The 26,832-nt window shown below is 49.7% G+C and overlaps 1 protein-coding gene across 2 annotated transcripts in view; it reads right to left on the minus strand.

Annotated features, from left to right (window-relative positions):
• Positions 1 to 26,832, minus strand: part of kdm4c (lysine (K)-specific demethylase 4C) — a 145,366-nt gene that overhangs the window by 112,830 nt on the left and 5,704 nt on the right. Inside the window, exons 4-8 of one of the 2 annotated variants that reach the window (XR_009709390.1) lie at positions 25,858 to 25,972; positions 24,879 to 25,072; positions 16,849 to 16,898; positions 7,719 to 7,800; positions 1,124 to 1,261 (exon numbers count right to left, since the gene is read on the minus strand). Coding sequence is in view for 1 of the 2 variants with exons in the window: in XM_061252461.1 (XP_061108445.1) it covers positions 1,124 to 1,261; positions 7,697 to 7,800; positions 16,849 to 16,898; positions 24,879 to 25,072; positions 25,858 to 25,972 (601 nt within the window). In the remaining variant the exon portion in view is untranslated. Of the gene's footprint in view, positions 1 to 1,123; positions 1,262 to 7,696; positions 7,801 to 16,848; positions 16,899 to 24,878; positions 25,073 to 25,857; positions 25,973 to 26,832 lie in introns of both variants that reach the window. The other variant, XM_061252461.1, reaches the window with a different exon arrangement.

Raw genomic sequence — 26,832 nt, forward strand, 5'->3', positions numbered from 1 at the left:
TGCCGCAGTGAGCCGATGGAACAGACGAACAACGCAAACGCAGACCGCCGGAATCCGGTCGCCGCCGCGTTATCTCCAGACCGCCGTGGGGCTCTGGAGACGGGCTGCGCGCGCGGAATGGGCCCCCGGGGGGCGCCGTTTGTTTCTGCACACGCTCAGACAAAGCGCCGCGGCCGTCGGACAGGTGGGGCTCGGAGAATTACTGACAGAACCTGGCAAAGAACAACAACAGCTGCTGAGAGAGGGAGGGAGAGGGAGAGAGGCAGAGAGAGAAACTGAGAGAGAGACAGAGAGAGAGAGAGAAAGAGAGAGAGAGAATAAAATAAGAGAACAGAAGATAGCAGAGAAGACAGGCTCTCCCTGTGGCCTTTCCCGCAGATACCGCCAGTGTTACAGCGGGATGATAAAACGGAGAGATTAAGCAGTTTTTGGGGGCAGGGAACCGAACCAAAACAAACACTTAGCGGATCAGTGCCTTCACCTGACAAGATGTATCCTGTCTCTGATTGGTCATCTGCACCTAAGCTACGCCCTCTCAATCCTGCAGTCACTCAGTCATTGGCCGGGGCCTGTGTCACTGCCACCAGTAGAACTGCAGTATTTGTGTCACAATAAACCTGAATGAGGGGGCAGCTCAGGTTCAGGGCCTGTGTATGTAAGGACTGTGGAGGACTGTGGGCACAAGGGAGACACGGACGCTGCGTGGGAACCTGCCTGATCGAAACCTTGGCTGAGCCACACCACAAATTGTCCGCTCGAAGCACAGAGCAGCTCCTTTCATTTAAACACAAGACCGCCCCTCCCCGCCTCCCCTACCACAGAAGTGTTAGGGCTATGTTACATTCAGTGGGTCATGCCCGCGTTATTACACATGTATTAGGGTCATTTTAAATTCATTGGCCTTTATCAATGTGTAATTACAAGGTTATTACACATGCGTTAGGGTCATATCACATTTGTTGGCTCTTATGCATGTGTAATTACAATGTTATTACATACGTACTAGGGCCATTTTACAGTCACACAAATTACCAGTATTTTACCGTTTTTAAACCTCCATTTTTAAACCAGCTCTAACCAGTTGGAACAGGATCGACCCTGTTCCTGCACAGCCGTCACTCACCTGCTTGGCGACCTTGCCGTAGTCGATCCACCGCAGGCTGGCGAAGTTGGTGGACTCTGCGCAGTTGAAGCCGTGGTTGAATCCGGCGTGGTAACCATAGGGGAAGGTGATCATGAACTCGCCCGCCTCCTGGGTGATCTGAGCAAATACACACAGGAAGAAGAGGTCAGAGGTCAGAGGTCAAACAAAGGCAGTTCCCACAAATACAAACAATTATTATTTCACTAGTTTCCTTAGTCGCGTCAAACATTCAGTGTCCCCCGACATTCTCTGGCACCGCAAAAAAGAGAAAACAAAACTAAACAGAAACACCAACTGGCAATTAGCTCCATAAAAACCTTCCTTCCGAGCGCATTCATTCACTTGACCGTACGCTAGTTACCACAATAAAGAAATAAATAAATAAGTAAATAAACACAAACATATTTTGGCAGGTTTAACACGAGTCTGGATTACAACACCTTCAAATAGTCAAAGGATCAAAACAAAAGACGGGCGGACAAAAGCCAGCGTTTCCCGTTAATTATCCGAGACAGCGGCCAGGCTGTGCATTTCCTGCTGAAAGAGGAAGTCTGGGGGATTATGGGAGAGAGAGCAGCAGAGGGGGGGGGGGCGAGACGTTCCTCGGGGACAGCAGCTTGCAGCCCGACGAACACAAAGCCAGCGTCTCAAAGCCGAGGCCGGTCCTCCGCCGGCTCGCTGCTCCACCAGGCCCTGTCCTGCGAGGGCGTCTTCAGAGGTGCCCTTTGAAGGTAGGAAGACGTCGCAGAAACGTAGCGTGATTATACGTGACGCGTGACGAGGTGTGATTGTGTGCAGGACAGCCGGCTGGTTCACGGAAACCTCAGCGAGGCTTCAAAATGTGACCCTCCTGAGACCCTGTATCATGTCAAAAAACTATCCTCCTGGGTCTCCTGAGTTCAAGTTCAACTAAGACGACGCCAAGAGGTTAAATACATGAAATACATTATTCCAGTGTATTAAAAAATGTAAATGCAGTGCAAAAAAAGGAACCAAAACAAATTATCAAGCTCACCGTTTACTCATACTTGTGGAGGAGCTCTTCAGCCGCCATTATTTTAACGGACGTAAATAGCCTGACATTAATTGCAAAGCCTTATGGGATATCCTATCCGTGAAGGATACATAATGCTGCCTTCAAAATCGCCCCAAATGAAGGCACCTTAGAAAGCATCATTATTGTAATCGTTTTTTCACGCCTTCCTGCCCCACAATACTGACGGCAGCATTTTTGCCATCTGCGATGCAGCCAGAACGTTCTCACACTGTTACCGGAACGTTCTTTTCCGATGTCATAACATTGCCACTACATGGCAGTGACCTTATGAGAGCGATGTGCAATGTGAGGCTAACGGTTAGCCGGTTAGCGCTTTGCCGCGTCTGCAGGCCTGCGAGAAACGACCTTCCCACGGTGCAGACGAAGATTTACGCCGAAACGAGGGACACGTCGACCTCTAACCACGCCGCGCAGCACGTCTCAAACAAACACAGCAGCTAACACTCAGGGGGGCAGCCGGTAAAAGATGGATCTTAGCAGCGCACGGTAGGTTGGTGTGGAGTCACCCACCATCGCTCATTCAGGCATGTAGAAAGGTGCTGTGTAGTCAATATTTGGCAATCTGTTCCCATACATTATGCGAGGAAAAAGTCTGTTTCCGTGAATATCAACAAGACGGGTATGGCGTTCCTGCAAACCGAGGGATTAGGAGCAGTGTGTGTGTGTGTGTGTGTGTGTGCGTGTGTGTGTGTGTCTGTGTGCGTGTGTGTGCGTATGCATGGTTGTGTATGTATATCCATGCGTCTCAAAAGGGTCTGTATCTGTACTTCTGACAGGTGTTATTGAGATGATCTTAACCAACCGTGGACAACCCCTCCCCTCCCATCACCCTGCCCCTGTGCCCATCCCATCCCTCACCCACAAGGCCGATAACCAGCCAACCGCCCCTCACTGGCCGGAGTGACAGCCCCCCTCCCCCCCAGCAGACGGCCAGACCCCCCCAATCAGGACCCTGAGCCATGAGGGATGAAACCGGAAAGTGACGGGACAGGGCTTCACACAGCCAAAGAACAGGCAGAGCTAGCGCCCGTCAGCCTCGGTTAGCATCTGTTAGCATCTGGCCCATATTTAACTTTCTCAAACAGGTACCTGATTGACAGCTCACCGTAGGTTCCGCCCATTACAGGTAGCTACTAACCAGCAGCACTAATTGTTCAGTTCCCCTCGGAGGAAAGAAAACCAGGAACGCCCTCACGTCCTCACCCTAATCTTCCCCCGGGAAGCCCGCTCCATCCTGAACACGCACACAACAGCAAACCTGGGGGAATTCCCAGTACGACGTGTACTCTACAAAGTATAAATATGAAAAAATATTCTGTTTTCCCCTCTTCATTTTCCGTCCTTTCATGATGTAAGATGAAAGGATCATTGTAAGTGAATACACAGCAGGGGAGTGGGGGGGTGTGGAGGACACGGTATCCCAGAAGCCCTGTTCCAGTAACATACCGTCCCCGAGTTATGAACCCGACTACAGTAGGAGGGTAGGCGGCACGCGGATAATCCAAGCGGCCAAAACTGGGCTGTGTTTTTGATGCTGGTTTCCTGGTCTTGGTGAGTACCAGCACTCACTAACGCCACTGCGGCTGGCTCCAGTATAGGTGCTTCAGCCGCCCTTTCAGTGTGAGTCAACGGTAGCAAAATGCTAACACTCACAGACTGTAGAATATGGACCACGTGCCTGTTACATCACCCCTGACGATATGAAAGGCGGTTTGAAGCCGGGAAGTCAAGTTTACACCAGCGCCGCTATGTTGTATAATTTGGAGTCTACGCAGTAGGGAAGCCGAAGTCTGTCCCCGATTCGTCCACAAAGGATTACCCTATTGTCCTAATAACACTATAACTTTAAATATACACAATATATAACACAAAATCGGCACATGGGGAGACATTAGATGAAGAAAATAAACACAAACTGCGACTACATTTTCTTAAATAAATTTTTTTTTAATTGACTATTAAAACGTCTACACTGGAGTCAACCACAGTGGCACGAGAGAGCAGCGTCTCTCAACGAGACCAGGAAACGGGCGGCGGAAACAAAGCCCGGTTTGGGTGGGAAGGAGGAGGTGCCCTGCCCTTGAACAAGGAGTTCTGCATGGTAGCGCTCCTCAGCTGCTCCTCTCTTTTAATCAGCGGGGCCTCTTACCCCCCCACCCCTCCACCCCCCCTCTGGAGTCACCCGCGGTATCCCAGCGCAGCTGAGTGAGGCTACACCAGCGAGCGGGCTAACGGGCGCTGACGCGCGGGGCGACCGGGGAGCGGACGGGGCTCAGTCACGCGTGGAGACTCCACTCCGGCGTCAGACACACGCGCCACTTAATTATCCTCACAACCGCAGCAGCAGGAGCCACAGCGCCCGGGGGTATGAGAAAGGAGGAAGAAGAAGAAGAAGAAGAAAATGAGTCCAAAATAAAGATGAGCTTCAGCGGAGATGAGACCCGTTCGCTCGTCGAGGCGGTACTGCACCACACACCCAGCGCGGAGAGAAACAAATTAATAAAATGTTAAAGAGTCACATTTCATTTTACATACATTCATTTTAAAAATGTTAAAAACGGCCTGCTGGTATCGAAAAACGTTTCCGTGGCAAACTGAAGTTAATCTGCGGCAGCTGTCACTGTTCACTTGTTTCCGGTTAAAAATGAACCGTGCGAGAGAAGAGCATATTTCATGTTGAGAGTAACGTCGTTTGATTTTACATACACGCGTAAAAAAAAAAAACCTGATAAAAAAATAAAAAAATAAATCAAATGAAGGACATTCGTGTGGCCATGGCGACAGGACCCGGTTCATTCATCATGTGGCCGGGTCTGGCGGCTGAATAAATCACCGGGGTTCAAGAACGCCGGTGACAGACTCACTCGGACGAACGTGTCACTCTGAGGGCAGATACGGACGTTTTGTGGAAACGGTCCTGCCGAGATTCCCCACTTCTCCCAGGACCCGGGGAGACTGGAGAGGAGTTTCACAAAGCAGGATTACTGAGTTAGCTGGATAACTGGGCCCTGTTTCACAGAACAGGATTACTGAGTTAGCTGGATAAAACCCGGAACAGCTCTTTATACTGTAGTCCATACTCCAGATTTGCAAGGTTTTGCTTAGTGCAGTTATCCAATTAACTCAGTAATCCTGCTTTGTAATACCGGCACCAGAGTGCCTTTTGATTTTTTATTTGACAGGGACAGCGCACATTAATAACATTCACGTAAATGCACCAGTTAGCCAGGGAGGCTAGTTTTCATCTGTAGTCCCTGGGATACACGTTCTGGGTGTGGGAAGAAACCAGAGCACCCAGAGAGGAGACCCACACGAACACGGGGAGAACACACAAACACACGCAAACACCCGGAAACACACACAAACACCCGCAAACACCCGCAAACACACACAAACACACACAAACACACGCAAACACACACAAACACACACAAACACACACAAACACCCGCAAACACACACAAACACACACAAACACACACAAACAGCAGTGCTAACCACTGCACCGCTTCTGTGTAGCACTTTCTGACGAGACACGCAGGACCGGTCTTTCAAAGATCCGCGTTTTCCGCCTCATCTCCTCAGGCCGGTCTGAGGCCTGTCTTAACCAGGCAGGACAGATTCAGACAGACAGGCCCGGCAACCGTATCCACGGTAAACTGAAGCTCATCTAAAAAGGGGCGGGGCGACAGACCTGTCACTATTGTTCTCCGTTGAAACCGGACTGTTCATTCGAAAATGTAACCATGGCGAACTGAAGTTCATCTGAAAGGGGCGGGGGTACAGACCCGTCACTGTTAACCTGTCAGTGTTTACTGTTGTTTTCGGTTAAAAACGGACGGTTGAATTGATACGGAGAGTTGAACAGGCTCATGCATCATTCATTCGGGCACTTCCACCGTAGCTCGGCGCAGTTATGGGGATTTAATCTGCCCCGCCCGCGGCGTATTTCACGGCCAACGAGCCCCTGCAGACAGGCGTGTAGGAGGCAGTAAAAGGCGTCCGCGTCGGCGATGTCACCCTCCAGCGACCACGGAGACCGATTGCATGTCTATCACACCGCGTAGAGTCCGTCTGTAGCCTGATCCGCAGAGACAGGGCCATACATTACGCTGTTTCACATTACATTACCAGACGCCTGTACCCACAACGCCTCGAAACGCAACATAACGCAGGGGCAGTCGCCCGGGATATGAGGCACTGTCTCTCCCAGCGTCTCTGGAGCAGCAGGGCTGATTGGCCACAGGGTCGTGGGTCTGTACATCATCCGCGTCCTAACCACTGATGCATCATGGTCTCTCACGCCACGCATCGACACAGCCATCGATTTGTTATGTAGAAAGACTGGCTGGCCAGCGACTCTGTTCAGCGTGCGGCGCCCTCTGAAATTATTCACACGCTTCAGAAAGACGGGCAAAGAAGGCTGTTTGAACAAAATCCTTTTTCTCTCTGAGTGATTGTGTTCGTATAAAAGAATATAACATTCCCATTCCTGAGCACACAATACAGCTCATAACCTGTACAGCTTATATTATATAACCTTCTGTGTGCCTCATTACTGAGGGTGTGAATCATTTTGGAGGGCTCTGTACTGTACATTACGTCAAACTGTGTTAGGAAACTCTTATTCTCCCGTGCAATGTATAACTAACTAGGCTGTCTAAAAAAAAAAACACCACATAAAACAGAATTTTTCATCGTGGCGTACATTTGCTCCCACAGGTACTGACAGTTTACGGATTTACTCACAGGGACTTACACAAAGAGGGGAAATGTGGCTGAAAATAGACGCACGTTGGTGAAAAAAAGAGGAAAGTTAATTGGGTAATTTTGGGCTGCGGTGCGATTGTGACTTTGATCAATGGCTGATGAAATTCATTAGCCGAGCGTCGCAGTGCGCGAGGAGGGCGTCTAATTGCATGCCAGTCTGTAAACCACCGCAGTAACGGACAGCTGCAGGTGGCAGGTGTGTGTGTGTGTGTGTGTGTGTGTGTGTGTGTGTACCACATTCTCCAAAACACACACACCACACGCTTGAGACCGCTCCTAAATTCCGCTAAAGCAAACTGAAGAAGAGAAAATAGGAGAGGAGGAGAGACGAGAGGAGAGGGGGGAGAGGAGGAGAGGAGGAGAGAGGAGAGGAGAGGGGGGAGAGGGGGGAGAGGAGGAGAGAGGAGAGGAGAGGAGGGAGAGGAGGAGAGGAGGAGAGAGGAGAGGAGGAGAGGGGGAGAGGAGGAGAGGTGGGAGAGGAAACGGGTGTCAGTGCCGTTTGTCATTTCTAGAACGGTCTGGATCTGCGGCTTGGTGGACTAAGCACGCTCTTCTGGACTCTGGGCCAATGGGAGCCCTGCGTGGTGCACACCTACAGAACGTCCCCTGTGCTCCTAACACCATGTACAATTAGTTCCACAAGAGCAGCTGCTGGCCGCAGTTCCAGAGCTCGGTGGATCCCAGAGGGGCTAAGGGCACTGGACCCTGCCGCAGAGGTACCCTACCCTGTCGAAGGGGATGCCGTACTTCTTCAGGATGGACGGGGAGATCAGGGTCATCTTGTGACGGAGGAACGCTTCACAGCTCTTTGAGCTGTTGGGGAAGAATCCTGAGGAGAAGGAAGAAAGGGAAGAAAGAATGAATGAATAAACAAACGAATGAAAGAATGAATCTATTTTCAGGACTGCTTTTCACTGTAAATCCATGAAGGGATATGCCAAACAGACAGCTTTATTAATGGCCTAAGGCTCCGTCATCCTTTAACAGTGCCCTGAAGTGAAGGAAAAGCAAGCCAACATCCACATCTTCATTTTGGCTGCATTCTTCCCCTTCATCTAATGATTAGTGCACTCTCCGCAAAGACCACCTCTCTGCCTAAACGTGTTATATCACATAACATAAGAGTATGCATAAACCATTCTGACATCTTTTCTTTTTTAAGTTTATAAAGCAATATCGCTGATTAAAAGAGCCAGTAAACGCATCAGCCAATGAAAGATTAATCGAATAACCGATTTGTCCTTTTGACAGCAGTGTTTTGCATAATGCAGATGCCTCACACAACAAACTATAGTACCCATAATTCATTGCAGGCCACCCAGGAGAGCTACAGTGTATTTCCAAGGATCAGGAACACACAGATGTCGAGGGCTGAGAACTGCTGGTTTTCCACCCTCCCTTTACCTGGGAGTCAGGTGTGAAGACAGACTGGCCAATCAGTAGCACTGAATTACCCGGGAGAAAAGAAAACCAGGGCTGGATTTGGATTAGAGGGTCAGGGTTTTCAGCCCCAGGAAACCAGGTGACGCGAGTTGACTGTGTCAACCCACTGCATTAATTAACCAAATTAAGGGCTTCCTATCTAAACTGAGTTTTCTTTTGGCACGGATAATTAGTGCTACTGATTGGCCAGACCTGCAATCCGTAGATCACATGACAGGTGGATAGGTGGAGCTAAACTCAGTCAGGTTTCCCCACATTCCACCCACCTGACCAGAGGAACACAATCTGTTAACAAGCGGCTCCAACCAATCCTGCCAAAGACAAGGCCCGTCGCTCCGAAACGCCGCCCCTCCCCTGCCCTTGAGAGACGTCCGTTACCCTCTGAAGAGACCGAGGGTGCTTCATTAACTTTTACTGGGGCCTCTGCGAATTCCCCGCCATTTTAGGACACCCATGGGAAAGGCCCACCAAAGCGGCTCAACCCTCATATCTCGGCATTAGCATTCACAACATGGCCGCCACAGGCCGCGGTCCGGCTGTCTGCTCCACGCCTCTTCCCTTTTAACTAGCGCAATTAGACGTCTCTTTTAACGCCGGCGCTGTCCATTATTGATGCGGGCGAGAAACCGTTCATAATTGCCTGCAAATAGGCAGTGCGGACAGTTTAACACTAAGAACTCAATCAGTTCCAACACACTTTATTTTTCAGCCTGTTCTAAGACAAACAGAAGAAAGAAAGAAGGATGGAGAAAAAAATAATCCGAACGTACACACAAAGGGCTTTTTCAAATATATTTTCCTAGATAAGGGTCCTTTGCTCAGTGTGAGACTTTGTTAGCACAGTACTACGTGGTCAAAGCCACCCACACTCAGTACAATGCAACATGGTCAAAACATGTCTCTCTTAGTACAGTACTACATGGTCATAGACTCTCTCTCTCTTAGTACAGTGAGACATGGTCATAGCCTCTCTCTCTTAGTACAGTGTGACATGGTCATAGCCTCTCTCACTTAGTACAGTGTGACATGGTCATAGCCTCTCTCTCTCTTAGTACAGTGTGACATGGTCATAGCCTCTCTCACTTAGTACAGTAAGACATGGTCATAGCCTCTCTCTCTCTTAGTACAGTGTGACATGGTCATAGTCTCTCTCACTTAGTACAGTGAGACATGGTCATAGCCTCTCTCTCTTAGTACAGTGAGAGATGGTCATAGCCTCTCTCTCTTAGTACAGTGTGACATGGTCATAGCCTCTCTCTCTTAGTACAGTGTGACATGGTCATAGCCTCTCCTCTCTCTCTTAGTACAGTGTGACATGGTCATAGCCTCTCTCTCTTAGTACAGTACTACATGGTCATAGCCTCTCTCTCTCTCTTAGTAGTGTGACATGGTCATAGCCTCTCTCTCTCTCTCTTAGTACAGTGTAACATGGTCATAGCCTCTCTCTCTCTCTCTCTCTCTCTCTCTCTCAGTATAGTACTACATGGTCATAGCCTCTCTCTCTCTCTTAGTAGTGTGACATGGTCATAGCCTCTCTCTCTCTCTCTCAGTACAGTGTGACATGGTCATAGCCTCTCATCTCTCTCTCTCTCTCTCTCTCTCTCTCTCTCTCTCTCTCAGTTAGTTAGCACCGCAGTACATGATCAAAGCCTCAACAGAGCAGATGATCGGAACTGAAAGGACATTAGTCTTTTTTTTGCCTCCCGATAATGAACACTCCCATTGAAGTCAGACTCAAGAGTGAAGACTGAACCTCTTCCCGAGCCTGATAGGGCTTTGTAACCCACGCGTGAGCGGGGAGGGGCAATAACAGCCGGCAGAGAAAGGCCATGTGGCTGCACACAATGGCAGCCATTATGTGGGAATACTAATAGGGTTATTCTGAAACTGGAGGTCAGGGTTCTAGCCTCATAACACGGCAGATAAGGATTCTGGGATACCATGCCAAAGCATCGCCCTCACGGAATTGTCTTTCATATTAATATCTGCTCATATCTGCTTAATAATCTTATGGGAAGTTTATTAATCCACCTTTGAACCAGGATCACAGCTACATTGGCACCTGCCAGAGCTTTCTGAATTATTTTTAAACATGGTGGAAATGATCGAGAGACAAGGAAGGATAGTCTTTATTAGCTGACCTTTTTCTCTTGTTAGAAATTTCATCCCTGGACAGAAAAAGTCACTCTACGATACAGGCAAGTAGGAAGTCTGCCGCCTTAGTCCTTCTCTTATCTGTGTACTCCATCTCATGTGAATATATTGCAATATACGGCAATAACTTATTTCGCTCAGAAACGCACTAACAATACGGATCTAACCTTGCGAAAGGGCAACAGAAGTCACAGGACCCCAGAGAGACCGTCGCTACATAAAATGTCAAAGAACGCCGTTCGTCTGGCCCGAGGTTTTTACGGCGGCGTTCGCCTCGGCCAATCGGACGCGTGCCCTGCCGCCCTGCCCAGACAGCGCGCGACACCGCGCACATGGCGGAGGGCTACAGACAGCCAGACAGCTGCTCCGGCCACCCTCCCCATTAACTCCGCCGATTACCCACCGCAACCTCAACATCTGCGTCCTCGAAAATAGCACGGCCGCGACGACGTCCGTCTGACGTTAATCCGAGCAAAGTTTTGTCGGGGGGTTCTCCTTCAATTGTTTCTCCTCCTCTCCTCTAAATTTAGAACAAACGGACTGAAGTGAAGGCGGTGAGAAGGAAGGTTGAAATTTGGCGAAGAGGAGAAGTGATAATTGCCGTCCTGGAGGATCGGGAAGCTGTTGATCTCTGGGGGGTTTGGATTCTCAGCCCTGAAGAGAAGAAGCCTGTTAAAAAACAGAGACCTGGGACACGGCACGTATCGAACGCAGCTGTAGCCATAAAGCTTCAATTTCTCAAAAAAACGGCCTTAATTGCATCCTTGCACTCGAAGGATGCATCTTCCGAGGTTAAAAGGTATTTTGAAATCTCCTGAAAGTGAAACTGTGCGCTTCACTAGATCATTGTCCTTTTCTTGAGTAATTTTCCCAACGGTAGTCTCTAACGCTTTACTGCCTCTTCATTTGACTGAGAACGACAACATTCAGGCTCTTTTCGGTGCATTTGCTCTGTTAGGCTTGAAGTGGCAATGCGGGAGCGTTGGCCAGTGTCCCAGGGGGATAGGCTCCTCTACTAAGACTCAACAGCCGTCCTTTCAGTTCCGGAAACTTCCGCCTATATCCAGCCATACAACCCATTATAATTTAAAAATAATTTTGTTTAACCAAATCGACTAACAGTCGATTAGATTAAGCAGAGGACAATCCCCTGGAGCAAAGTGGGGTTAAGGGCCTTACTCAAGGGCCCAACAGCTGTGCAGATCTTATCATGGCTACACTGGGGCTTGCACCACCAACCTTCCGGGTCCCAGTCATGCTCCTTAAATGGTAAATGGCAGGCATTTATATAGCACCTTTATCCAAAGCGCTGTACAATTGATGCTTCTCCATTCACCCATTCAAACACACACTCACACACCGACGGCGATTGGCTGCCATGCAAGGCCCCAACCAGCTCATCAGGAGCATTTGGGAGTTAAGCGTCTTGCTCAGGGACACTCCGACACAGCCCGGGCGGGGGATCGAACCGGCAACCCTCCGACTGCCAGACGACTGCTCTTACTGCCTGAGCCATGTCGCCCCTAGGCCACTAGGCTACAGGCTGCCCCATTCTGAGCCTGAAGATCTTCCACCCCTGACGTCCCCGGATAAAAGGAAGAGCACGTGACAGAGAGGAACAGCCCGAGGTGCTAGCCAGACCAAAAGGAGCACTAATGGGTCTTACACTTCCTTGTTCAGTCCCCTGTTTTCCGTTTTTGACCAATTCTCTCCAGTGTACCTTGCAAGGCTACAACAAAAATCAATAGAGGGGTGAAACTTTTTCTCCTAGAATAAACTTTAAAAGGTATTCACACCCTGTCTGGGCAGGCAGTGGAAACGAGAGGCTTCCTCAAACCCAAAATTGGTGAAGTTAACACAATATCATCAACAGTGACTCATCAATTTCACTCAGCAAAAGTACACTTCACCGGTTCACACACAATCAAAGCTTTCAGCCAATCGCAGCATTGTTTGTTACTTAATACTTAATATGAATAGGGGAGACTGAGGAAGACATTGTTTGACGTTGAAACATCACAAACATGGGCCGTATATAAATGCCCTCCCATTGATTAAATAATATAAGGTCTGATACGATATCTGAATGACATAAATAATACATCCAACGTTCAGCTCCTGGTCCAGCAAGGCTAAGACTCCCGTTAGCCTGAGCACAATCACAGCTGTGTGATGGTGTGAGATGTTAATACAGCCACGCATGCAGCTTCTGTGAAAAAACGGTTTACAAGACGCGAATGCCTAACATCGCCGTGGTATTTTAATAAAATCTCCCAAATTAAAAATGTCTGTGGCTGAATTAATTGGCAATAGGGACAAGGAAAATCTTCTCATTTCCGAAATTGCCGCACTCTCTCTTTAACGAGTCGCGAACAACAACAAACCGGGTAATTTATTATTTATTCTTTTTTTTTTTCAGTTTCGGTTTTTATCACATCCCCTCAAGACATCGAGGAAGACAAATTACTGCTAAGTGCTTTCCTCCAAACATATTAAATATTGTAGATTATAACCATTATAGGTAAAGCTCCTGGCTAAAAGATTAAAGCATTCCAATTAGTTTCCTTTTCAGCTTTTCCCGGTTTTGGTTCCACATTATTTTTTGACATATTGCCTCTTAAGGAATAATCTAGAAGCGGAATCCTCTAATTTGTTTTGGTGAAGTGTTTAGCATATTTCCAATTGTTTACCCTGACATCGCCATAGCGCCCACTCAAAAGGTCAGAGCGGCATCTCTGGGAACGCACAGCGTGTTATTAATGACCCGCTACCAAAGATGTGGCGGACATCGAACATTTTACATCTACTGCAGAACCCCCGACACCACCAACGGTGAAATAATAACTATGAATTAGGAATTAAAAAACTTTTTTTTCCTAACATTTTCAAACGAGTTCCATCAAAGTGTTGAGCACAGAATGAAAAAGTGACATTTATTTGGTTGGTGTTTCCACACGTCAGCAGGGCAGAGGCCAGAATGAAATGCAAGCGATCTCACAGAACATCGGAACATTCCGGAACATTTCTGCGACGTGCTGAAATTGAGGTTAGCTATAGCATATATATTTTTTCTCGCTCGTACTGATCTTGCGGAGATCAAGGTTGACGGAACGCTGAACGTTTTACTGCAGGGACCGTTTCTCTGGGCAAAAATAGGCGCAGGTATTCTGGGTTAAAAAAAATATAAACACACAAATTTCAAGGTTTCCATCGCGAGCCACCATTTCCTTTCGGTTTTTCCCCCGCTGACGCGCCAATCAATTCAGCTAGGATCCGTCGGCCCGGCCGGACTGGAAGCATCCTCTTCCTCCGGAGTTTGTGTGTGAATTTGTGCAGACTGCAGGCTGTCAGAGCGTGCTGGACACGGGGAGGGGAGGAGGGGGGGTGAAGGCCTTATCGGAGGGGAAGGTGGCGGTGTTGGCAGAGTGGGGGGGGGGATAGGGGGGGTTTAATGCATTAGTGGTGAGCAGCTGTCCCGAGCGATCGATGCACCTCTCTGTCACCACTGATGGACTCTGGTGCTGACAGGGTGCATCACTCACATCTGCCTCCGAAAAGGACACCAGTCTCACATGAGCAACGCGGGGCCGGCGGGCAAGAGCTGTGCATTATGGGTACACCACCGCCGCTGTGCTGCAGTGGTGCATTATGGGTACACCACTGCCACCACGCAGGGAGAGACGAGCATTATGGGTAAACCACCTATAGCTGTGCATTATGGGTACACCACGGCCACTATGCCACAGTGGTGCATTATGGGTACACATCTGCCCCTACGCTGGGAGAGAGAGGGAGAGAGAGGGACCCAGCAGCCGGTGGAGAGTGTATCAGACGGGCACATTTGTGCGATGCGTCTAACACACAGTGTGTGTTCGTGGAGCAGTCAGTCTGCATCGCAGTGCATAGGGAGGATGGACTTGGCTGAGCGAGAATGCACGGCAACGTACTTATACTGCTATCCGTCACCCGCCCCAACGCCCTAACATCACCGCTCATATCTCTAACGTCCAATCAGATTTATTTGCCTGCACCACCACAATACGCTTTCAAAATAATAGCGCCTGCTGCAATAGAAATATGATTGTTTTTCAAATATATAATTAGCTTTATTCCAATGTGACACTTGTCAGACCTTGCCGCTTCGGAACTGTTATTGTGGAATTGTTGGAATTACCAGATGAGACCTTGGATGAACTCAAACTTAAAATTCAGAAACACAAAGTTAATGCTCACTTCATCACAGTTTCACACTCATTAGCGCTCTCTCGTGTGCTTCTGGAGATCCTCAACACAAGATGGCACACATGCACACAGTATGACACTGACATTTTTCTTTTTATGTATGTTTTTAATATTTTTAAGAAATGTGGGCAAATATTTGAACATATTTCTGTTTATATATACACTCACTGCACTGAGCACTTTATGGGGGGGGGGGGGTTTGTTACATGCCTGTTTCTGCGCTGGATTAACCCCCACATCAAAGAAAAATAAAAAGTGAAGTACAAAAAAGAATATTTTTCAGACATTTGTCATCCGTATTTGTGCCTCTCAGCAGGGGGGATTACACAGCCTCCTGGCTGCGACAGTGTGTGGGGCTCCTGTGCTTCCAGGCTCTCCCCCCGGAGGAACAGGTGGCCAGCCTCCACCCGGCAGCGCCCAGCCGGGGGAGGGATGACAGCAGAGAGAGGGAGCAGGAGCCAAAATAAATAAACAAATAAACGGAGGAGGGACAGCTCCGCTTCTTTCCCGAGTCCGGGCGTCACGACGGAGACGCCGCGCTGGCGTCCGTCCAGCCGCGCGCCCAAGCCAGAACGCCGCGGGGCGCGGACACGGAGACGCTCCCCACCGCCCAACCCGAGAGGCCTCCACCCCCACACGCGCGCGCGGCGCTGACTGATGACATCATCGCGCCGTCTTCTGAACGGGACGTTCCTTCCGGAATCATCTGCGTGTTCAAAGAGGTTTTGTAAAGCCCCCTTTGACTCCGGTGCACAAACTTTTCAGCGCTCTTAACCGCCGCGATTCTTTTTGCGGTTTCTAACGCCGGCAGAGGATCAAGTGAGAGGGAGGGGAGAACACAGAACCACACTGACCCGGCCCGGCCTGCACGGTGCTGTCCGTGTCATTTCCATCAACTCTGGGGTCCGCTCCTCTGCTACTCTCTAAAGCGTCTTTACAGTCCTCCGTAAAAAGCGCTATATAAATAAAACCAATGATGATCACAGTTTAACACTGATCACGGAATAATCATACATGTCAGACTGTCCAACTTCCTCCTGGAATCCAAACCCTGAAGAATGTTCTTTGCTTTGACACTTCTCTGTCGTTTATTTCTGGGCCAAGTTCGGTACACAATCCTAAAACTTTTTCAGAAAGTCTGTATAAAATGCAAAACAGACAGTCAAAATGAGCCACGCATTCTTATGTTGAGCGCAAGTCGGTATTTGTTTTCCAGATACGCATTGAAAAGCACTTCATGATATTGATCCACGCCGATGTTTAAATCTGTTTTCACGAGGCGCATCAAAAATGAAGCTCATCGAGCACCAACAATTACAATGTCATCCGTAATGTCTGTTATCAACGGCAGCGGAGAGGCCCATTCTGAATAAACACGCACCGCACTCGCAAAAACAGCTATTATGATCTTTCAAAAGCCAGAGCGCTCAAATGAAAAGTTTAAACAAACACGGCCCCCTCTTTCAACTTAAGCTGCCAATAAACAGGATCATATGGGCCGGTCGATATCAGACACGACGCACGTATCGAGTACGCTGACGCTGAATAATTACTCGCCACTTCGGCTCCTATTAAACGGCAGTGCTGATGTGGAGGGTGTGGCCGTTAGATGTTTTATCGTTAGGCCGCGATGGCTCATCATTGTTATCAGCCATTACACGGAGACCCTCGCAGCGGGTAAAGCCTCTGGATGGGGCGTGTCACTGATCGATGGGGCCGACGCTGCACCCCCCCACCCAAAAACAGGGGGGCCATGTTGTGAAGAGTCAGGGAGCCATTTCCCGTGCCCAGGGCGCTATAGCACAGCCCTCCCGCTTTTAGTGCTTATCGATGGTGAGGACACCAGGCCCCTACAGGGTACAAGCATTTGTACCTTTTTAGGTACTTTGTAACTTTTCACGGCTTTATTTCACTACAGTACAGCAGCCCTCCCATTTCATAGCGTTTATCGGTTGAGGGGGACACAGTCTGCACCCCTACCTAAAAACAGGAGCGATGTTATGATGTGCTCGCGGCACTGGAGAGGGAGAAACATTACCTGTAGCGAGACGCTCCAGCCTCTTCCCGTGCTCCGGAGGAATGGCGTACCTGGGGAAAAAGAACAAAGGCAGGAAACGCATCAGTCACGCCAGACAGCCGGAGAGGAAGCGCTGCCTTCACATCAGACGCACGGGGGACGCTGGAGAGAAGCGAATAAACGTTATTCTCTCACGGAAAACACGATGATTCAGCCACAGCCACAAACACGGTCACAAAGAGAGAAACTCGTCTGGACTCTGAGAGGAGAACAAACACGGTCACACACACAGAGAAACTCGTCTGGAGCGCAGCTCCTGAAGTCTGAGAGGAGAACGAACATGGTCACACACACAGAGAAACTCGTCTGGACTCTGAGAGGAGAACAAACACGGTCAGAGAGAGATACGTCTGGAGAGCGGCTCCTGCAGTCTGAGGAGCAGAAACAGCGCCGGGGTGTTCCTTTGTGAGTCCGTCACCGTGAGCCATATTTCAGCGCCGTCGTGGCAACCACAGCTAAGTATGAAGAATGGTTTCATTACTCTCACGCGGGCGCAGATACATGACCACATCTTTAGCACCTTCAGGCCCGGAACCTTCCACACCATTTTCTGCCGTCTCCGATTGGCCAGGAGCCTGAGCCCACCTTTCACCTGAGAGCAGAGCTGGCCGGCGTGGGCGGAGGAAGCGTTTCCAGGGAGATGCAGAAGAGCTGTTGCCTAGCGCAGGCTTGATGCACAACTTCTTGCATGTGCACAGCAGAACCGCACAGCAGAACCGCACAACAGAACCGCACAGCAGAACCGCACAGCAGAACCGCACAACAGAACCACAGAGCATAAGTGCACAACAGAACCACACAGCAGAACCAGAGAGCATAAGTGCACAACAGAACCGCACAGCAGAACCACAGAGCATAAGTGCACAGCAGAACCGCACAACAGACCCATGCAGTAGTCACAGGTCACAGAACCACATCATCACAGTCACAGCCAGGCGGAGTGCCCTGTGCTGTCAGTCACTCTCAGCACCTGATCCATGAGCTCTGACCACAGGTCATACTGCAGCACAAGGGCACTGCTTACAGAGAGGGGCTGTAATCAATGAGGGGGTGTGTAGGGTGGGGGCGCGCATACAGGTTGATTAATGATGACCTCAGAGAGGGTAGGTGATCACAATGTCAGTGTCTCACACACACACACACACACACGATGCACGGACACACACTGTATATATATTGCCGATTCTGCAATAACGGGAAGATTTTTTTAAATGATTGAAACACCATTCTATTGGTCTCATTGTGATCCTAAATGTGCATACAGTACCTACACACAGTACCTGCACACAGTACCTACACACAGTACCTGCATACAGTGCCTGCATACACACAGTACCTGCACACAGTACCTGCACACAGTACCTACACACAGTACCTGCATACAGTACCTGCACACAGTACCTGCACACAGTACCTGCACACAGTACCTACACACAGTACCTGCACAAAGTACCTGCATACAGTACCTGCACACAGTACCTGCACACAGTACCTGCACACAGTACCTGCACACAGTACCTGCATACAGTACCTACACACAGTACCTGCACACAGTACCTGCACACAGTACCTGCACACAGTACCTACACACAGTACCTACACACAGTACCTGCACACAGTACCTGCACACAGTACCTGCACACAGTACCTGAACATGGCTGAACTTTGACAGCACTGACAGTGGTGACTCTACAGGTCAGTCAGAGTGTGGGCCAGAGGCAGGGGTCTGTCTCTGAAGGCACTCCAGCGCTTTACGGCCCTCCATGAGAGCGAGCGAGAGGCTCCAGGCACTTACAGAAATCCGCCCTAAGCCTGGAGTACAAACAGAGTCCAATCTGCCACTTAGACCTGCCGGCTGCACCGTCAGCTCGGGAATAAACTCCGGGCAATATCCCACTAATCTGACCACTCAGTCCCAGAATCCCCTCTCAGGAGCGGACGCTCCCTCTTCGGGGAATCCGACTTCTCATGCTCATCGCCCGCCATTCCCGCCAAATCCGTCAGCCGAGTTCAAAGGGCTAACACGCTGACCCCCATCTGACCTTGAGTCACAGAACATGATGAGTTTTCCACGTGCAATTACATTTCTTCAAGTATGCCTGGAGCGTAGCGGTTAAGGTGCGTGACTGGGACCCACAAGGTTGGTGGTTCAAGCCCCGGTGTAGCCACGATACGATCTGCACAGCTGCTGGGTCCTCAACCCCACACTGCACCAGGGGGCATTATCCCCTGTTTAGTCTAATCAACTGGAAGTCGCTTTGGATAAAAGCATCAGCTAAATAACATGTAAAAGTCTGGCGGAAATAAAGTTAGCGCCACAAGCCGCTATTCAGGAGGCTGCCGATTGGCTGTATTTGTTTAATCATCCTTCTCTCTGATCCTGGTGTTTTATGGGCATCCGCCAGTGACATAACTTTCCAGAACACCATTAACCTGGCAGTGAAAACAGGGGGCCAGTGACCGACCTCTGGAAAGCAAACGGCTTTGACCGCACTGACAGGAAACGTTTGACTCAAATTTTTTTGGTGTGCTGTGCTAGTACGATTAATCTGATAGCCACACTGGCAGTTCAGCCAATCGTGTCGCAAGTGGAAAATAAAATGTAAAAAAAGAAAGAAAAAAAAACGGAGCTTTTCTTTGATTTTTTTTTTTAAATAGGTGCTCGCTCTTAGTCTAATGTGACACACACGACCCCCATTACTTACACCTGTGATTAGAATCGTTTCATTTCACCACGGCAAATTAGAGATGCAATTATCAGTGATGCAAACCACGCCATCGTGTTTTGGGGGGGAAAGCAGCCAAATATTGGGGTTAAGATGCAACACAACACTGCCCTCTGGTGGTAGGAGGGTACTACACCAACAACAACTAAAAAGAGTATGATGGCCCATCTAGAAAATGCAGATATAATTGCACTGTTTGGACAAACCAAACCTTTTCTTCTTACATTGGAGATTTCACAAGAGCACACGAGCACCTAGCAAAGCAGGCGAAGAGTCCAGTGCATCAGCGCTGATGACACAAGTTGGGGGCAGACAGTACTACTAGCATTGAAAAAACTGTGGCGAACAGCGAATGGTGGCTCTCGTTATTAGCATGTCCACAGTGACTACAGCCAAAGAGTGAAAAGAGAACCAGAAGTGGTGAATCGTTCAGTTCAAACCTGGGTCAAATACGTAATTATTTTGGATTTAAAATAGTTTTCTACGCTTAACTGAGCTCGTCTGGTGCATTGCAAACAATAAAATACTGACAAAAAGTGCAAACCCCACCGTCAGGTCCTCATAGTTGGCTGAATTGCATCAGGAAAGATCACTTGAACACAGAAAAGTACTTGAATCCAAGAAAGAATATACTATATTTGACCCAGGTCTGGTTCAGTTTGACCGTATTTCAGGAAAACCTGAAGGCCATATCGCGAACCTGTCTATGCCCCATTTAACTCGCCTGTCAAATCTTTCATTTACTCCACCCCCCCTCCCCCCGTCCCCTCTCCGAAAACCTGCACCCCACTCCCCCTGTCCGGGCAGGTGTCAGAGCACAGAATCGATACAGTTCTGGCTTCAATCTGCCCTGCAGGCAGACTTCAGTCCACCTGAAATTTACAGCACTTGTGAGGACCAGAGTGTTTGTGAGGACCAGAGTGTGTGGGAGGACCAGAGTGTGTGTGAGGACCAGAGTGTGTGTGAGGACAGAGTGTGTGTGAGGACCAGAGTGTGTGTGAGGACCAGAGTGTGTGTGAGGACCAGAGTGTGTGGGTGCAATCCTGGGCTCCAGACAGCTACAGACTGTTACTCTACAGGGACACAGCACCAAAGACTGAGAGAGGGAGAGAGTGTCAGTGTGTGTGTGTGTGTGTGTGTGTGTGTGGGTGTGTGTATGTGTGAGTGTGTGTGTGTGTGCGTGTGAGTGTGTGTATGTGTGAGTGTGTGTGTGTGTGTGTGTGTGTGTGTGTGTGTGTGTGTGTGTGTGAGAGAGACAAAGATGGATACTGAGAGAGAGATAGAGAGGGAGAGAGAGGCAGGGAAGCAGAAAGACGGAGAGACCGTGATAGAGGGGGGGAAAACAGACACAGAGGTGGCAGCAAGAAAGAAAGGAGGGAGACCAAGACACGGGCGGGGAGGAATTAAGGAACGAGAGACAGAGGGATGAAAGGAGTGGGGGCAGATACAGAAAGAGGAGGGAGAGAGAAGGAGAGGCGGAGAGGTAGAGAGAGGTTGGAGGAGAGATAGAGAGAGGTTGGAGGAGAGATAGAGAGAGGGAAGAAAGGGAGATGGAGGGAGGTAGAAGGAGTGACAGAGGGGTAGAGAGAGGTTGGAGGAGAGATAGAGAGAGGGAACAGAGGGAGATGGAGGGAGGTAGAGGGAGTGACGGAGGGGTAGAGAGCTCTCTCTGACAGCAGGGCCAGATGCATGATGGGCTCTAATGAAAGCTGACTAGCTGCACAGGAGGGGCCCCCTGACAGACAGACAGACAGACAGACAGACAGACAGACAGACAGACAGACAGGCAGACAGACAGACAGACAGACAGACAGACAGACAGGCAGACAGGCAGACAGGGACCCGCGGTCTCATCGCAGGAACCCGCCGGCTCCGCTCCGCCCTCCTACAGAGGACCTCCAGCGAGACGAGGCGGGCGCAGGGGACGAGTGCTGTCGTCTGCAGCCGTAACAAAGGCTGTCACTCCAGGGGTTACCATGGAAACATGCCGGGCCCTAAAGCCGTGCGTGAAGAACATTCCGCAAACCGACGTCATAAAAACTGAAAAGCCAAACCCTCCCAACCGTGTCCTCCACAGCACTGAACTTTACAGTGTATTAATGGAATTTGGCAGACGCTCTTATCCAGAGCGACGTACAGTTGATTAGACTAAGCAGGAGACTAAGCCTCCCCAGGAGCAATGTTAAGGGCCTTGCTCAAGGGCCCAACGGCTGTGCGGATCTTATTGTGGCTACACCGAGGATCGAACCCCCGACCTTGCGGGTCCCAGTTGCGTACCTTAACCACTACACTACAGACCGCCCTTTTTCCACATAGCTTTTCTTTCAAGTGTGAAAAGAACGAAAAGATATTAGAGGGTAAAGAGGTAAAGAAAGGCAGAAAGAAAGACAGACCGCCATTTCCGCCAAACTTGAGCCCCAAGTTGCCGCCCAACAGGCCCGGACAGATCGATATTCTACCTGTGCAGCGCCCGCTAACGTGCTAATTATATACGATTGGCTAAATGATCCGAGGCAGGGAGAGGCCCGGGCGATTATGACGGGGATAAATAACGGGAGAAGGATCCGTGGGATTGGGAGCGGGCTCTATCCCAGCCGGAAGACCATTATCCGCAGGCAGCTCTTATTTCGCTGTGACTAATATATTTAACCTGGATATGGATTCTGTGATAGTTCCGGGTGGATGGGCCGAGCCACCCCGGCGGGAAATTGGGCCGTCGGCCTGCCAACGGGAGGGAGGGAGCCGAGGGCCTCTGCTGCCCCCCGGAGGCCAGAGAGGGGAAGTGCAGCTCTGCGCGTTTCTCTGTCCGCGCTGGGGCCACATGGCGCTTAAGCAGGGGAGAAAAGACAAGAAAGGAGCCGACACAAAGAACAGAAATAAAACAACGATCCAGAAAACAGATTAAAAATAAATAAATAAAAGGAGTCTGTCGCTAATCCTCTCGCATGGCGGGCAGAAATATCAGCGAAGGAAACGGGGTCCAGCTGATTAAATCCCTTTCTCGCCCGTGTCAGAGGTCAACGACCTCACAGAGGTGAAGGGATTCTGGGAAATTCTTTTTTTGGGGAGGGGGGACACACACAGTAGCAAACACCGCGCACCTCTTTCCCCCCGTTAACCCAATTACTCTTATCGGCGGGAAAGTCTCCGTTATTCGGGGCAGCCTCTGCCACCTGATCAGATAGTCGCCGCAATATCTAAAATACGCCGCGCCCTCAATCTGCCGCCTTTGTTCCTCTGCGGCGGTATTAGACGCGGGCTTACCGCTCGCCCGGAATCACATTAGCGGCGCGGCGGCTTAGCGGCGCGTTATCGGCTCAGAGCGGCTCGGAAAGCCGCCGCGAACGCGCTCTCCCCCGCGCCTCCCAGGTGTTCGTTACCGCCGCCCTTTCTCCGCGACTTTAGCGCTTATCTGTGACGGGGCGCCCGCCCCGGCCGGCCTCCATTTTGAGTCAGGACTCCCAGGACTCGGGGGACGCCCTTATATGGGCACACGGCGGTTTAACGCTGAATTACCCTTTTAAGATCCGCAGTGCTAAAGGTTGGACAATACGCCACCAGGCCTTTTATACTAAGGCCTGATTACCAGTGTAACTACACTTTGCATGAACAATTTACAACTTCACTACTAAGCATGAGACTTTTAATGAAACAAAGAAAACCTTTTTAATTAGAAAGCTTGCTTAAAAAGGGAACTATACATAACTGAATTCACACAGCTAGGGCTCACACAGGTAGTGTTCACACAGACAGTGCTCACGCAGGTAGTGTTCACACAGGTAGTGTTGACACAGGCAGTGTTGACACATGTAGTATTCACAGATGTAGTGCTCACACAGGTAGTGCTCACACAGGCAGTGTTCACACATGTAGTGCTCACACAGGTAGTGCTCACACAGGTAGTGCTGACACATGTAGTGCTCACACAGGCAGTGTTCACACAGGCAGTGTTCACACATGTAGTGCTCACACAGGCAGTGCTCACACAGGTAGTGTTCACACACGGTGGCTCATAACCCGCTCTCGGAGGCAGCATCGCTCCGTTTCGTTGCCCCTCTCTTTCACGTCTGTCAGCCACCGGCAGCTCCGCTCAGACGGGGGGGGCGCGTGTTTATTCACACCGCCACAAACACCCCGTCATCTGCTGCTCTCCCCTGGACCTGCCCGTCCTGACAGCCAGGGCAAGGGGGGGGCACCTCACCCAGCCCATAAATTACCCAGCATCCCCCAGTCGCTTCATCTGGGGACCTTTCTCTGTCAAGTGTTTAGTCACTTAATTAGCTGTAGGATTACACCATCTGTTGACCAATAGCAACATCATTTGCTTCGTCTCCGCTCAATTCAGGTAGGACAATTACGAGCCCTAACGCAAAACAAAGAGCTGTCACTTAAAAGAGGGGTGTCTGGAGGGGAATATCAATGAAGTACAAAGCAGTTTGTGTGTGTGTGTGTGGGGGGGGGGGGGGAGGTTAGAGTGTCAAATACGCCAGCGTACACAAGAATAAACGTCAAAAGTGTGCAACAATAACCAAGAAATTAAATGAGACAGACTGTCAAACTGTTTGGAAAATGGCTACAATATGAAGGCCCACTGAGACACTAAGCAACTGCACAGAAACAGAAGTGAGGTTCCTTTTCCCTTTGTGATGCAATAACATGTTCGGTTTCTCTTTGTGATATAATAACATATTCATTTTCCTTTTTTTGGTGTAATAACATATTCATTTTTCCTTTGTGATGTAATAACAGGCTAATTTTCTCTTTGTGATGTAATAACATACTCATTTTCCCTATGTGATGTAATAACAGGCTCATTCCCTTTATGATGCAGTAACAGCCGGTCTCTGTAGCCTGCATATGAGCATGCCAGGGTTGTGCAGGGGAAACTGAATGGCAGTAATGTTGTATGAATTACTGAGCACCTCTCCAGAACCACTGATCCAGACTGCGGTCAATACCTCATTACCACAGAGAGAGCAAACGGGCCTGTCAGAAATCAAACCTGAACCAGGCCTGTCCGAAGACAGCAGAGATGACGGAGCTGTTTAACGGTGAAATATCTCTCAGTGTGGCCGGAGCTGAACTACTACTAACACAGAGGGCGGTTCTGTTTCACTGCGTCACGGTGGGGTAGCACAGCGCCGTCGCCTAGCAAGCAGGAGGTTCTGGGTTTGAGTCCCAGCTGGCCTGGATCCTCTCTGCGTGTAGTTTGTATGTTCTTCTCCTTTTCCCACAACAAAAACATGTAGGGCAACAGGGTCTTACCAGGATTTGGGCTCTCCGAAGTGGAGGTAGTTGATGCTGTAGAGGTCCATGTCCTCCGTGTGCCAGGCGAAACTGGTCTTCCACATCCCAAAGTACAGGTACGGCGTGTTCACGCCCTGGATCGACACCCCGCAGTCCTCCTCGATCACGTCCAGGATGGAGTTCAGGTGGCCGATGTTCCACTCCTCTACGCCCTGAGAGAGACACGGGCCATCAGAACCAGGCCAGTCCGATCCGAGGGCTTCTACACCATGCAGAACTTACTACCAGTTTATTACATGGTAATTACACTCTAACTGTCCAAAAAGTGTGCTCAGCTGGCCTATGAACTTCTGGAGTCAGCGCACACACTCACACTCATACACACACTCACACACACACACTCACACTCACACTCACACTCACACTCACACTCACACTCACACTCACACTCTCACACACTCACACTCACACTCTCACACACTCACACTCACACTCACACACTCACACTCACACTCACACTCACACTCACACTCACTCACACTCTCACTCTCACTCTCACTCTCACTCTCACTCTCACTCTCACACACACACACACACACACATACAAACACACACACACACACACTCACACTCACACACTCACACTCACTCACACTCTCACTCTCACTCACACTCAAACACACACTCACACTCTCACTCAAACACACACACACACACACTCACTCACCCACTCACACACACACACACACACACACACACTCACTCACACTCACACACTCACACACTCAAACACACACTCACACACACTCACTCACCCACTCACCCACTCACACACACACACACACACACACACACACTCACACTCACACTCACACACTCACACACTCACACACTCACTCACACACTCACACACTCACACACTCACACACACTCACACACACTCACTCACACTCACTCACACACACACACACACACACATACAAACACACACACACACCTCGTCATACAGGGTCCCGTTCACGTCTGCTCCGTAGATGGGGGAGACAAAGGTCAGGTTCTTCCAGTACTTTCTCTCCAGGTCCTCGTAGTTGAGGTAACGGGGGGTGCAGTACCTGGGGGTGTGAGAGCAGGGCAATCAGGCAGGAAACGGCACAGCAAGGCTCCGACCAAAAACAGGGCTGACGGGCACTGTGGAGAGGGCTGCTGAACTACGCTGAATTATGTAGAACTTACTTTATGTGTACCTTTGTATATGCATGCACGTGTGTGTGAGAGAGTGTGCATATATGTGAGTGTGTGTGAGTGTGCGTATATGTGAGTGTGTGTGAGTGTGCGTATATGTGAGTGTGTGTGAGTGTGGGTGTGTGTGAGTGTGTGTGAGAGAGTGTGCGTATATGTGAGTGTGTGTGAGTGTGTGTGAGTGTGTGAGTGAGTGAGTGTGCGTATATGTGAGTGTGTGTGGGTGTGTGTGCGTATATGTGAGTGTGTGTGGGTGTGTGTGAGTGTGTGTGAGAGAGTGTGCGTATGTGAGTGTGTGTGTATATGTGAGTGTGTGTGAGTGTGTGTGTGAGTGTGGGTGTGTGTGAGTGTGTGTGAGAGAGTGTGCGTATGTGAGTGTGCGTATATGTGAGTGTGTGTGAGTGTGCGTATATGTGAGTGTGTGTGAGTGTGTGTGTGAGTGTGGGTGTGTGTGAGTGTGTGTGAGAGAGTGTGTGTATATGTGAGTGTGTGAGTGTGTGTGTGAGTGTGGGTGTGTGTGTGAGAGAGTGGGTGTGTGTGAGTGTGTGTGAGAGAGTGTGTGTATATGTGAGTGTGTGTGTGTGTGAGTGTGTGTGAGTGTGAGAGAGTGTGCGTATATGTGAGTGTGTGTGAGTGTGTGTGTGAGTGTGAGTGTGTGTGAGTGTGCGTATATGTGTGTGTGTGAGTGTGTGTGTGAGTGTGTGCGTATATGTGAGTGTGTGTGAGTGTGCGT

Source organism: Conger conger, chromosome 8 (genome assembly GCF_963514075.1).
Source record: "Conger conger chromosome 8, fConCon1.1, whole genome shotgun sequence".
NCBI classification, from domain to species: domain Eukaryota; kingdom Metazoa; phylum Chordata; class Actinopteri; order Anguilliformes; family Congridae; genus Conger; species Conger conger.